The following is a 14,050-nucleotide window of genomic DNA, read 5'->3' as shown; positions in this document are numbered from 1 at the left end:
GGCCTCCACCTGAGATACTAGGGTGAGGCCTGGGTTCAAGAGTACTCCCAAGCTGTGCACTTGCTCCTTCTGGGGGAGTGTAACCCCATCCAGCACAGAAAGATCTAACTCACTCCTCAGATTCTGAGCCCCCACAATGAGCACCTCTGTCTTGCTTGGATTCAGCTTCAATTTGTTATCCCTCATCCAGCCTATTACTGCCATTAGGCAGACATTTAGAGAATGAGTGCCGTTTCCTGAAAATGAAAAGGAGAAGTAGATTTGGGTGTCATCAGCATACTGATAACATCCAGCACCAAATCTCCTGATAATCTCACCCAGCGGTTTCATGTAGATATTAAAAAGCATTGGTGACAGAATGGAGCCCTGGGGGACTCCATATAACAGCTCCCGTTTTGAAGAGCAACTGTCACCATGCTCCACCATCTGGAATCTACCCAAGAGATAGGAGCGGAACCACTGCAGTGGCCCCTATCCCCAACTCCCTCGGTGATCCAGAAGGATACCATGGTCGATGGTATCCAACACCGCCAAAAGATCCAGAAGAACCAGCAGAGTCACACTCCCTCTGTTGATTCCTCAGTAAAGGTAATCCATCAGGCTGACTATGGCTGTCTCAACCCCATAGCCAGCTCTAAAGCCAGTTTGAAATGGGTCTAGAAGATAATCAGTTTCCTCCAAGACTTCCTGGAGCTGGTCGGCCATCACCCTCTCGATCTACTTGACCAACCAAGGGAGATTGGAGATTGGCGTGTAACTATCCGTTGCTAAGGGATCCAGTGAAGGCTTCTTTAGGAGTGGTCTAACCAATACCTCCTTCAAACAAGGGGGCACCTTATCCTCCCTCAGTGATGCATTTATAATATTAACTAGGCCATCCCCAACAATCTCTCTGTTAGAGAGAAGCATCCAAGTTGGGCAAGGATCCAGAGAACAAGTGGTAGGCCGCATTGCCCCAAGCAGCTCGTCCACATCCTCAGGAGTCACAGATTGAAACTGATCCAATCTAATACTGCGAGAGGGATTGTTGGACACCTCCTCCATAGACCCTGCAAAAATAGTGGAGTCCAAGTCGGCCCGAATACAGGAGATTTTGTTCGCAAAAAAACCATTAAAAGCATCACAGCAGAACAACCCCGGGGACTGATTTGAGGTAGAAAGAACAGAAATCAAACTCCTCACAACCCGGGATAGCTCTGCTGAGCACGAACCTGCAGCCGCAACGCACGCAGACCAAAAACTCTTTATTGCCGCACGCACCGCCACTGCATAAGTCTTCAAATGTGTCACATGCTGTATCCTGTCAGATATGAACCGAGTTCTCCTCCACTTGTGCTCTAGTTGCTTGCCCAACCGCTTCAGCCCCCACAATTCTTCAGTATACCAAGGGGCCATTTTTGAAGCAGGTTGGAAGGGACGCTTAGAAGCAATCATGTCTACTGCCCTGATAAGTTCTCTGTTCCAGGTTCCCACCAGGGCATCGAAAGAATCACCGGCCACACCAACGTCAAAATCCTCCAAGGCCTTTTGAAATCCCACTGGGTCCAGCAGCCTTTTCAGACCGACCATCCTAATAGGTCCACCACTCCTGCAGGGGTGAATTGCGACTGTGAGACCAACCTTAATCAGGTAGTGGTTCGTCCATGACAATGGGGAAACCACTGGATCCCCTACCCATGGAACACCCCACTGATCCGAACAAAAGACCAAATTGAGTGTGTGGCCGGCAACGTGAGTTGGTTCAGAAACTAATTGGGATAGGCCCATAGTTGTCATGGCTGCTGTGAACTCCTGAGCTGCACCAGTCAAGCCAGCCCCAAAGTGGATATTGAAGTCCCCCAGCACTAAAAGTCTAGGAGACTCCAACACTAACTCTGTGACCAACTCCATCAGCTCAGTTAGGGAGTCGGTTGGGCAGTGGGGTGGACGGTACACCAACAGAATCCCTGATCTATCCCTAGTTCCCAGCCACAAAAATATGCACTCAATATAGGTCAGCTGTCTCACAGGGGCCCTGGTAAGGGAAATGGTGTTCTTATGGACCACAGTTACTCCACCCCCCCACCCACTCCCTCTAGCCTCCTCCACGACAGAGTAACCTGGTGGGAGAAGCTGAGCCCACACAGGACCACTTGCCTCCCCCAACCACGTCTCAGTTATACTTGCCAGGTCAGCTCCCTCATCCATGATCAAATCGTGGACAATTTCGGTCTTATTCTGAACTGACCTGGCATTACAGAGGAGCAAGGCCAGACTCTGTGGGTCGTTGGAGCTGCTCCCCGAGGCCTGAGAGCTGACAGAGCAGTTGGAAGTGGAAGCAGTTACTAAATTACTAATTTCCCTTCCCCTGTAACGGCCAGCTGCTCTGCCAGCGCCAATTCTTCTATTCCCCACCACAACAGTAATAGCTGCCCCAGAACCACTGGGCGCACTCCCAGCACCACCCCCCTCAAGAGAGCCCAAACACATATCTGCAAAAGGCCTGGCACGGCACAACTCAATCCCCCAGCCCTCAGTCCCACCCTTGAAGGCTGCCCGCCTATAGGCAGCCCAATGGCTATGCTTTTGGCGAGCCTCCATGCTTTTAAGCTGACAAGCCCTGAAAGCCGCACCTCTCACAAGTAGCTTCCAGAACAAGTCGCAGGTGGTTCTCTTCAACAGTCTGAGGGCTGGCAACCAGCCAGCTAGAACTTGGCAGCAGACAAGCAGGTTGCTCCCCGTCTGGGCTGGAAGCTCCACAGGAGGCAGAGGGACCAGTTGGTAAGTCCCTGCAAGGCAGATGGAATAGCCTTACAGCTCCTTGTCACCACATAGTAGCACAAAAATGAAAGATGGATAGCATGATGGATATAAAATGTGCTCACGTGAAACCTGCTTACAGGGCAATCTTTTTACATGTTTACTCAGAAGTAGACATGATTGTGTTCAATGAAGGATAGTCCCTAGTAAGTGTGCTTAGGATTGCACCCTTATTCATATTTGCATGTGCTTCAATCTATATATTTATTTTTCTAAGATGTACCCATGGCTAATCTCTTGCAAGAGTTTGGAGAGCTGCCGGATAACCACGGGATGGGTGGGGGAGAATGGTGGTGGCAATTAACAGCGACAGTGACAACATGGCGACGGCGGGCGAGTGATGGCCAGGGAGGAAGGAAATGACGGGCGGGGGCAGGCAGAGAGGAAGAAGCCGGCAGGCAGGTGGGCGGAGGACGAGCGGGAAAGGAAGAAGGGGGGAAAGGAAGAAGCCGGAGGGTGGGCAGGGAAAGAAAGAAGCGGGGGGGGGGAGGAAGAAGCTGGTGGGTGGGGAAAGGAAGAAGGGGGAGAGGAAGAAGCCTAGCCTGTGGCTAGAGGCACAGATGCTCTGTGCCTGGCCCAGCTAATATATATTTAAGTGCTTTACCAAATAAAGACCCTAATACAGGGTACAGAAATGAAATTATCCATTTATCTTCTTTTGTTCTTCGTTTGTTCACATTGGCTGTGAAAAGGAGGGGCTTACTTTGCTTTTCTGCCCTAGTGTTTGAGTGCCACTGCCAGCAGAATATATGAATCAGGTCTCTGTTAAGAGACATCAAGATGGTTTTTTTGGCACAACTACTCAATGCAAAGTGTGTAGTTTGCTAAATTTGTTAGAGGTGAAGGATTCATTCTTCAGTTTGAATAAGCATATCACGCTAGTATGTGATAATCAAAACACAATTGCCATGACTCAGCTTGCCAAAATTGCAGTCTAGTAGTATCTCCCATGAATTAGATCACAATGAACAAGTACTGCAACGCTGAAGAAGTTAGAACCAAAGAAAGAACAGCAAATGAACAGCAATTTTATATGTGTGAGGCTTGCTGACAACTTGTCACATTATGAATAGTCTGATAAAAATGGTAAATTGGCAGTTTTCTTTTTGAATCTGTTTTTGATTTAAGCTCACTTCATTTACTATTTTGGTCTTATTTCTGTAGTAATCATATCCTTCCTTTCTCTTTTATTCTTATTGTAATTTTTTGTACATCAGTTTACTCTGTTCTTGTATCTTGATGCTTAGATTGAAAAGCTCCATTGAATGTGCTAATCTTTAAATATGCTATTAGTCCCTTAGTGTCAATCAAGGCTAGATCAGGCTTACAAGCAATTCTTCCAGCATCCTTAGATGGAAGTTGATTTGTTCCTTTCAAAGTCAAAGGGACAAAAGCTTCTTAAACGCAAGCACTCGGGAAACGCTTGTGGCCAGGGCTGCCAAACTGGGGACTTTAAAGGACATTGGTGTACTTTAGATGCTTACCTGGACTGTTCCTGTGATGGAGGAGTTGGCAGGTGTTCCCTTTCAATTATACTTAAAATGTAGTGTGTGACCCAGGTGCTTCATAAAGATGCAGAGGGTCCAATTTCAGAGGGTCCAATTTCACAGTCTTTCCCTGTTTCTGAGTGGGGAGGGGAACTATACGATCCAGTCCTATTTGTCTGCATCACACATTGCAGCACGAATGCGGCAGAACGGTGTGCCTTCACACACGCCTCCTCCACAGGAATTGGATCTTGGACTACAGGAAGTGTCTGGACAGTGTCTTAGTCCCAAGGAAATGAGCACCATCACAACATTTTGTGAATGTGGCTGTGATGCAAGGGTGGAGTCTAGTGAATCATTCTGCTGAGCTGAAAAGTGGCCTGTTCCTTACTTCAGCCTTTTCTTGGTTATGGCCTAATATGAAAAAGAAGCAAACAACCTATGCTGAAAAGCTTTAAAGGAAGACATTGAATCTATCAAGCATTAACCTTGTTTGAAATAGTTTTCGCTCTCTAAATGTACATCCTCCAGGCCGGCGAATGTGTCTCCTTGGCTAGCCTTGCAGCTAGATAACAGTTTTCATGAGAGAAAACTATGCAACACCTACACCCTCTGGTTCAGTTGTGGAGTGGGGATGGGAACTTGCTACCACCCTGCATTGCTCTTGGGATAAAAATGACCAGGAGAGCTAGGACAATGCTAGCTCTTCCACTTCTCCTTCCATTCTTTGTCTGCTTTCAGAGATGGCCCGCCCACTAGTCAGACCTAGGCAGTCACCTAGGGCACTAGGGCACCATGTAGGGTGCCACCGCCTGCCCACCCTAGTAAATGAATCAGTTTTTGCTGAGTGTGGGCATTGCTGCATCCCACACTGGAATATAGTGGTGCTCAGCCAGCAAAGATGTGGGCGACACCTTCACTGTTCCCCTGTCTGCCTGCTCTGCCGCCTGTCTTCATTATAGACCCCACAAGCTGCATAGCCATGCATCTGCTGCTTTCTCTGGTCTGCGTCCTTTGCTGGGCCGCTATGCGGTCTAATTGCACCATCGCAAGCATGCTGCCCCATCCCAGCTTGAACAAGTGCTCTTGCACCCTGGCCCAGCAAAGAAAACAGGCTGGCGGCAGCAGAGCAGGTAGGCAGGCAGCAGTAGAGTGTGCCGGTCTGCGGGCAGGCAGGTGAGTGCATGGGCAGCATGGCCGGCAACTTCATCCAAAAGCTTCTGCCTCCTCAGGGTGTGTGTGTGTGTGCGTGTGTGTGTGTGTGTGCCAAAGTCAGATTCACTTAAAGGTAAAGTGTGCCGTCAAGTCGATTTTGACTCCTGGTGCCCACAGAGCCCTGTGGTTTTCTTTGGTAGAATACAGGAGGGGTTTACCATTGTCTCTTCCCACACAGTATGAGATGACGCCTTTCAGCATCTTCCTATATCACTGCTACCTGATATGGTACCAGAGGGAATTCGAACCGGCAATCTTCTGCTTGTTAGTCGAGCATAAACCCCAAGGCTGGCCCCGTCTGCTTGATCCCACAGTTTTGTCTCCTGAACCAGCTTAAAATTTTTGTTGGCACAAGAGCACGACTAGCCAGGATATCGAACCAAGAATGGATCATGAAGGGATGGGGGAGTACGCGAGCCTGAAACATGTGCTGGCTGGTGCTCGTAATGCTAAACAGTGGCTTAGGATTGCATCTGAGTCTGGCCAGTAGCTTTGCACGTTGGATGATGCCAGCAACAATACTGAGCATTCAGGTAGTGCTTTTGAGGGTTAACATAAAGTATCTGGGTAATCCTTAGAAGAACCTTTGGGGAAGTGAGTCCTGTTGTACTGTTTTCCTCATTTTGCAAGTGGGGTTTGAGGCATAGGCAAGCCACCACCTCTAAGGCCACTTAGTAATTTTGATGCTGGAGTGAGGTTAGAGCTGGGGAGTTCTGACCTCATAATCTTTTCCACTACCCTAGCTCTTAGTACTCTCAGTGCAACCATTTTCTGTGGATGAGGTGACAAAATACTTACTAATAACTAAACAAATTACATCTCAGTTGTCAGATATCTGATTACTGAAAGTTTCGGTTGGACCACAAAATGGAAAGGCTATAAGAGCAGTGAACATGGGAACATAAGAAGAGCATGTTCTTATGTTGTGTTGGATCAGGCCAAGGATCTGCCTAGACTGGCATCCTGTTTCCAACAGTGACCAGCTAGATGTCCCCCACAACATCCAAGCAGTACATAAAGGCAACAGCTTTTCTTAAAAATAAAATAAAATTGCCCGGGGGGTGGGGGAGACAAAGACAAATGCAAAAAACAAAAACTAGTTTATCTTAGGGCTACACTTTGCTTTTCATAGACTTTATCATGCCATGCCACAATGGAAGAAGAGGGAACTGTGATTCAGAAAAGACAGAGGCTACAGACCTGTATTTAGTTAGGTTGCTTAAATTTAGTGGTTGAATCAGGGCCGGAATTGTTTTTCTGTTATGCATTTTTAAACCCTGGGTGGACCTCTGGGTGTGTGTGTGTGTGTGTGTGTGTGTGTGATTCCATAGGTTTTCTGTGGAGTTTGAGGTCAAACTGAGGAAAAGCTGATTCATTCTCTGATACTGATTGTGTTTTGGATGTGATGGATGCTTATTGCCTAGTGCCCTTAACATCACTCCAAAGGAAGGTTTGGGTTTTTTTTTTGTTATTTGGGGGGGGGGGTTGTTCTTGGCAAGGCAAAGGATGCATGTATGTGTCCCCATTCCCTAAGCACTTATTTGCCTCTTTAAAAAATGATTCTAAAAGGTAAAGGCTGCCCATCTGGCACAGTGGCAAGCGTGAAGGCTGACTCACCGGCAAGGGACTCACTCAGCAATCCTGTGCTTGACTTGCCTGCTTTATGCACTAGTCTCACCCGTAGAGAAAATAATTTCAGTAGATTCCCTCAATTCGTGATTTTTTTAAAAAAATTAATGTGCGCTCTCTCTCTCTCTCATATGCCAACTGTATTTGAAAAAATATTATTAATATTTTATTGGTTTTCCAGCAATGAACAATAACAAATAACCATTTTGACAGATATTAATATACAACAATCTTAAGTGTGTAATGCATGGCATCTTTTATGAATGTAAAAGATTCATAAGGTGTGAATACAAAGGTGTGGAAAAAAGAAAATAAATAAAGAAGGTGGAGGAAGGTTGAAGAATGAGAAGGGAAAGGGGAATCCATGAGCTCACAGCCCCACCGAATTGCTCACCAAGTATTTATTTCACATGTGATAAGTGATCTTTTTCTTTTCCAGATATGATATGAATGGTTGCCAGCATAATAATTATGATTATTTGTACAATAAGGCTTTAAGTTAAAAAGGTATCTTATCCATAACCATTGTATCCTCATTGAAGAAATTTAGAATGTACTCTATAAAAATCAACATATAATTGATCAAATATTTCCTCAATATGTATTTATGGTTATTTCAATGCAACATTGTTTCCTAGCACATCTGCCATTAGTCAAACCAATGCAAAACAAATTCTAAGAATATTTTGAAATTAGTGGAAATTAGCAACAACAAAAGAACAATTAAATACAACAATATTAAATACAATTTAATGATCTCTTGAGATCATAGTCTGAAGTAGTGGAAAGACTGTGGTTTTATAGCATGGAGCGTGGATATTAATTGAGTAAGCACTAGTATGACTGTAAATGGACTTAACATCTGTGCTCATTTGGTGTATCTTTGTCATTTCCTCATCTCCAGGTGATTGGTGAAGCAATAGTGGCCTATCCAAAAACGCTCCGAATAAATTGGGTAAAGGACTGGCCTGGGCAAACAGTTCTTTGTGTATCCCAGGCTTACTGGACTTTGGAAGTACAAACAGCTTTTAAAAATGGCCAGAAGGTAGGAATATTTCAAATGTATTTCAAACCATCTGAGCAGCCGATAATTAAATCTTCCTTAACACGACAGGCTTGCCATAATGTGAAATCCCTAATATGATGGTGTTTGAACCACTTGGGATACAATAGCTCAGATGATCTATGGAGTTCTCTCTTTGTATGATGTTATATTACATCAGAAAGGTGGACAAGTTTAAACACTTTGGGACTGAGATGCTGATGTATGATGGCTCCCGACTAGGGATGTGCATGAATTGTGATTCTAAGCATGATTCTCAACACATCCCTGGCACCTTTAAAACGGAGGTGAGCAGGTGCATACCTGCTCCTCCGCTGCTCACTGCTACTACTTGCATTGTTGGGACTCCCCCAGTTATCATCACACACTGGCAGCTCTCTCCCCAGTTGCCTTGTGTGACGTCGGTACTCACATGGCCACCGTGTATGCGTCGCGGCCATTTATGTGGTCAGCATAGTTTCCACTGGGCTTACTCTTGTGCATTATTTGCACAGTTTTTGCATTTGCACAATTTGCTTGTGTGCAATGTTAGTGGGCTGGCTTGCCTTTACATAGTATGCCAGCCCATGTATGAATGGGGGCCACGATAAATGGTTTATTTGATTTGGTTACCAGGAGCAGAAGCTTCAGTTATGCATGCCGTTGCAAATCCTGTAATGCAGGCTGAGAAACAGCTTGCAAAACTTTAGTTTGTCCTTGTGCTGAAGAAGCCAGATAGCCCAAAAAGCATTTCTACTACCAAGTTTATATCTAGAATCAGAAACACTGGTTAGGAACTGATGACCCTGGACATAGAAATATTTATATATATCTATATGGGCGGAGTTTAGGCAATAAAGTTTAAGTGCAACTACTTTGTACTAGTGCACCATCCTTCCACTAGTGCTGTGTTAGGGGAGCTCTTCTCACGATCAGTGAGAAGAGTTCCAGGGTGGTCTGCGGGGAAGGCAGGTTTAACTTGCCTTCCCTGGGCGGGCAGATCACTGGCACAGATGATCAGCGACTCGTCTGGCAGCTCGGCGCCACTGAGTGTTGCCCCGCCCCCCAGAGCTCCAGTAATGCACCGTGCAAATCCTCTCCCACAAGTGTGCCAGCCGTGGCGGCTTGCTGACACACGATTAAATCAAATGAAGTTAAGGGAGCTCTCATTCCCTTAACCTCATTTTAGAGGGAGGCTACTTTGGCGGGTTTGCCGCCATGTAGCTGCTGGGATAGGGCCTGATCCCGGTGGTTCACACAGGCATGTGAATAGCCTCAGGATGTCAGTTGTTGAGTTTTACATACCTAGGCAGTTTGCAAATTTTGTTGTCTGGATAGTCCTATTCTCCCACCATATGTAGCTAGTGAGCCATTTCTCACCATTGGTGAGAAAGAGCTTGAAGGGGGTAAGAGGAGGAAGCCTTGAAAAGCTTACTGCCCCCGCAGATGATCTCCTGATCTTTGCGGGGCGCGTGGATCACCCACCTAGATAATTGCCAGCTGCCCCTGGCAGCACAGAAGGTTAGGAGCCAGGACGCGTCACCCCAGCCCACGGAACTCCCATAATGCACCATGCGAGTGCATGGTGCATTATGGGGATTACCCCAGCCAGTGCTGACACATGATTAACAAAATGGGGCTAAGGGAGCGCTTGCTCCCTTAACCTCATTTACGTGAGGATGCCTAGGTGGATTTGCTGCCAAAGTGCCACCGGGATCAGGCGCGATCCCGGCAGTTCTTGGGCATGGGTAAGACTGGACTTGGCTTCCTTAGCCTGGTTTTGTCTGTGAGTGAGAACAGCCTCAGTGTGTTGTTCACAACTGGCCCACATTAACTTAGAAACTCTAAGGTAAGATAATTCTTAGAGTTGCACCCCAAATCTAGAAATCTATATAGCTGTGAGTAAGAGTGGAGGACAGACTGGTACTCTTTTTGCATTTCATTATGTGTTTATTTCAGATTTTTCTTTGACTCACCCAGTACTAACCTTTGCACATTTTCTATACTTATATGTAACGTGTGAGTGTAGGTTTCCTTCCTTCCTTCCTTCCTTCCTTCCTTCCTTCCTCCCATTGAAGAAGGAATTACTGTATCCTTAAAAGTTTTTTTAAATGATATTTTACTTAAGCATTATATTAATGATTGAGGTTGTTTTTTTTTTTTTTTGCAGTTTCTTCTTATTTTTGTTTATATTATCTTCTAACATTATGAGGCTATTCTCATGATGGGAGAAAACCAGGCTAAAGGAGCCCAGCCTGGTTTTCTCCCATCGTGAGAACCACAGGACTCGTGGGTGAGCCCGGTTGTTCCTTGGCGGCTAGCCTGCCAAAGAAGCCTTCCCCTTAAACGGGGTTAGCAGAGCGAGCACTCCACTAACTCTGTTTTTCTGATTGTGAGTCACCATGGCACGGCTCCATGCCGTGGCAACTCGTGAGGAGACCCCCATCAGGAGGCTAAAACGAGCCTACCGGAGTTGGGGGGCTCTCCCCAGGATGCCCCGCACACTTGTGCAGGGCAACCTGGGACATCTGGGGGCCAGGTGGCCCCCGATCCCTGCAGCCCCTCCTGGCTCCGTGACGGAGCTGATAGTTGTGTGGGCGGCCGATCCAGCCTCCCAGGAACAAGTGGCTGCTTATCTGCGGGGAGAGCGGGCTAAGCTCTCAGATCGTGGGGCTATTCTTATGATCACAAAAATTGGGCTAGGAAAATCCTAGCCCGATTTTTGTGATCGTCAGAATCACCAGGCTCGCAGCCGAGCCCGGTGGTTCTGGAGCGGCTAACCCGCTCTTGTAGCCCGCCCCTTAGCCCGGGTTTGCTGAGTGAGCTCTCCGCAAACCCGGGCTATGTGCTCGTGAGTAGCCGTGGCGCGGCTCCGCGGCGCGGCTACTCACAAATAGACCCCTGGCTGGGAGGCTTAAAAGCAGCCTCCCGGCTTGGGGGTCTCCCCAGTATGCCCTGCGCGCTCATGCAGGGCATACTGGGGCTTCCGGGGGCTGCGCGGCCCCCGAGCTCCCCAGCCCCTGCCAGCTCCATCTCAGAGCCGGCTATCGTGTGGGCGGCCGATCTGGCCACCCAGGGCTCCCTGCCCGCTCACCGCTAGGAACCAGGTCTCGCTGATCGTGAGACCCGGTCCCATGTGTAGAGCCTCTATATCTTTTTTTTTTGGTTGGTTAAATAAAATGCCAAAAGAAATTTGTAGTATTCCGCTACAGGTTCATGAATTCTTCCAGGCTTCAGATTCATGAAGTGGCTTGGCTTAAAGGTAAAGTGTGCCGTCGAGTCGGTGTCGACTCCTGGAGACCACAGAGCCTGTGGTTATCTTTTGGTAGAACAGAGGAGGGGTTTACTGTTGCCATCTCCAATGCAGTCTGAGATTATGCCTTTCAGCATCTTCCTATTGGCTTAGCTTCTCCAAAAAGAGGTTAGTAAGAGAAATTAGCAAAGTGAGTATGGTGAATGAATTCATGGGTGCAATGATGCATCTTCAGTGATGAAAAAGAAAAAGACTGTGATCATGAAGGGCAAGACAAAGTCCAGAAAGAAGGACATTGTGTGACTTGTGTTTGCACCTCTTCAGTAAAGTGCAGGCTTCCAGAAAAATACTTAGTGGAAAGCGAAATAGGAACTATGGATGGCATGGGATGTGGTGCAGACCACCCCACTGTCTCGTGGTTATCAGTCAGTAGTCATCATGTGAAAATGCACGAGTTTGGATGCATCCATTTCTAACACAAGCAATGGCCTTTGGCCATTGTGGCTGCAGACTATAGGAGTTGTAGTCCAACATTATCTGGGAACCTAAATTTAGCAAGTGGTGCAAATCTACCATGTGATTCTGCTTGTTATTTGCAATCCTGACCAAACAGCCCACCATTGTATTTCGGGTGTGTCATAGTGCTCACATAGCTGGCTCCATTACTGCCAAAATGTTGTTAGGATGGCATGCAGCATGTATACCAAGCTTCTTTCAATTAAAAACAATGTTTTGGGAGTTGCTGCTGGATAATCTATTCTCATTGTTCACAGTTATGGGCCTAAAAGGAAGATTTCGGAACCTGTACAAGACATTTTAAAGTTTTGTTGTACTTTAAAAGCATTATTTAAATTGCATATGAAGCAGGGGTGGTCGGGGGTGGGGGGGAGACTCTCATGATAACTTTGTGTAAGTCCAGACCTTTTAAAAGAAGCAGCAAAGGGTTGAGCTCTACAAATTTCTGTTGACATTATGCAGATTAGGCAGGTAACTTGCCTGTGTTTACTTGCAATCTTTCTCAGGCTCTTGAGGATTATCTGGAACAGTGCAATGGGCAGATTGATGGCATTGTCACCTTGGTGCGAGGAAAGTTGTCTAAGCAGAATCGGACGACTCTTGGAGCCCTTGTTGTGTTGGATGTTCATGCTCGGGATGTGCTTGCGTCCCTCGTAAGCAAGCATGTCAATGATGACAGTGACTTTGAATGGTTAAGTCAGCTTAGGTACTACTGGGAGGTAAGTGATGCCTGTGAATCCTATTAGCAGGTAATTTCAGTTCGCAGCTTTTCAATTTGAGCTCGCTTGCTGACACAGGGGGAAAGAGACCCTAATATGAGGATTTTTTTTTTTTTTTGCTGATGACAATAGATATCTCACCAATCATCCTGTGCAATGTGAGCTAAAATGGCTAATAGCCATATATATACAGTTTGTAATTAAAATGACTTTCATCAGCAAATATTTCTTGCACACTTGCTGAATCTGCAGGAAGCTTACAGATGAAACTAGATCTGTCAAATCTCTGATGCTGCTGGAGATGTTTAGATTTTTTCTCTTTAAAAAGCAATCATATATTTTTTATCTGAGTAGTCTTAATCTGACTTTTATCATCATCCCTGCATTGTGAGACCACATTAAGTTCCTGGGCCACGAGCCAAGCATTTGAACTAGGTAAAAGTTAGAGGGCACGTGTCTAAAGTATCCCATTTATTAGTGGAATATCTTATGGTAGTAATTAGAGAAATTGCTCCCAGCACCTCTTAGGAGAATGGCGAAGACACCACTCTTGCCTGTGGGCTTCCCAGAGGCATCTGGTGGGCCACTGTTGAAACAGGATGCTGGACTAGATAGCCTGATCCAGCAGGGCTGTTCTTATGTCCTTATTGTTCACCCCTGCAGAAGGATTAAAATGTTTTCCTAACAGTTGGTGGGCAACTGGAGGGTGGAGAGGGAAACTAACAGAAAACACAAGTATTTTATATGATTTGATTTTAAAGCATTACATGAAGGCATTTTTAAAAACTGTAAATGTTGATTATATAAGTGTTAGAGGACACAATAGCTGAAGTCCAGTAGTGCCACTTATGTGGAATTGTACTCGTGTGTGTGAGTACAATTCATGCGTGGAATTGCTCGTGTGTTTCTTAGTGGCACGTCATGCTCCAGATCCTCCACCCCAGAGGCTCTTCTTAGGCAGAAGGCAAGTGGCAGCAGCTGCTTCTACTGCTCGCTGCTGTCATCACTGATCATCCACCTGAGCAGTAATGACTGCTAGGAACTTAGCTGCTAAAGTTTAACTTCAAGCCTTGTCTATTTTTTCTTAATTATATTTATTTTCTGTTTCTTCTCTGTCTTTGATGTTTTTGCATAGGAAGGGCATCTACAAACAAAAATGATCAATGCTGGTTTGAGGTATGGGTATGAATATCTTGGCAATACCCCAAGGCTGGTTATTACCCCACTTACTGATAGATGCTACAGGTAAATCATAATACCGTTGCTGAATGTGTTATTAGAAGAGTTTATGTAGAAGAGAAAGTGTAATTGAGCCATCAACCTTGGAAGTAACTGCAATGAAAAATATGGTCCCGCTTTCTCATTATTACCTTTCTCATAGGCATGATTA

General features: G+C 46.0%; 1 protein-coding gene across 7 annotated transcripts in view; it reads left to right on the top strand.

The window, feature by feature from the left end:
- Positions 1–14,050, top strand: part of DNAH7 (dynein axonemal heavy chain 7) — a 249,486-nt gene that overhangs the window by 68,571 nt on the left and 166,865 nt on the right. For all 7 annotated transcript variants that reach the window (XM_053276796.1, XM_053276777.1, XM_053276818.1 and 4 more), the window contains 3 exons: positions 8,035–8,175; positions 12,448–12,660; positions 13,796–13,905. In XM_053276796.1, the coding sequence (XP_053132771.1) occupies positions 8,035–8,175; positions 12,448–12,660; positions 13,796–13,905 (464 nt within the window). The remainder of the gene's footprint in view (positions 1–8,034; positions 8,176–12,447; positions 12,661–13,795; positions 13,906–14,050) is intronic.

The sequence above is a fragment of the Hemicordylus capensis genome, chromosome 1, assembly GCF_027244095.1.
Source record: "Hemicordylus capensis ecotype Gifberg chromosome 1, rHemCap1.1.pri, whole genome shotgun sequence".
In the NCBI taxonomy this organism is placed as follows: Eukaryota; Metazoa; Chordata; class Lepidosauria; order Squamata; family Cordylidae; genus Hemicordylus; species Hemicordylus capensis.
Note: the sequence above shows the minus strand (reverse complement) of the source record. Positions and strands in the feature narration are given on the sequence as shown.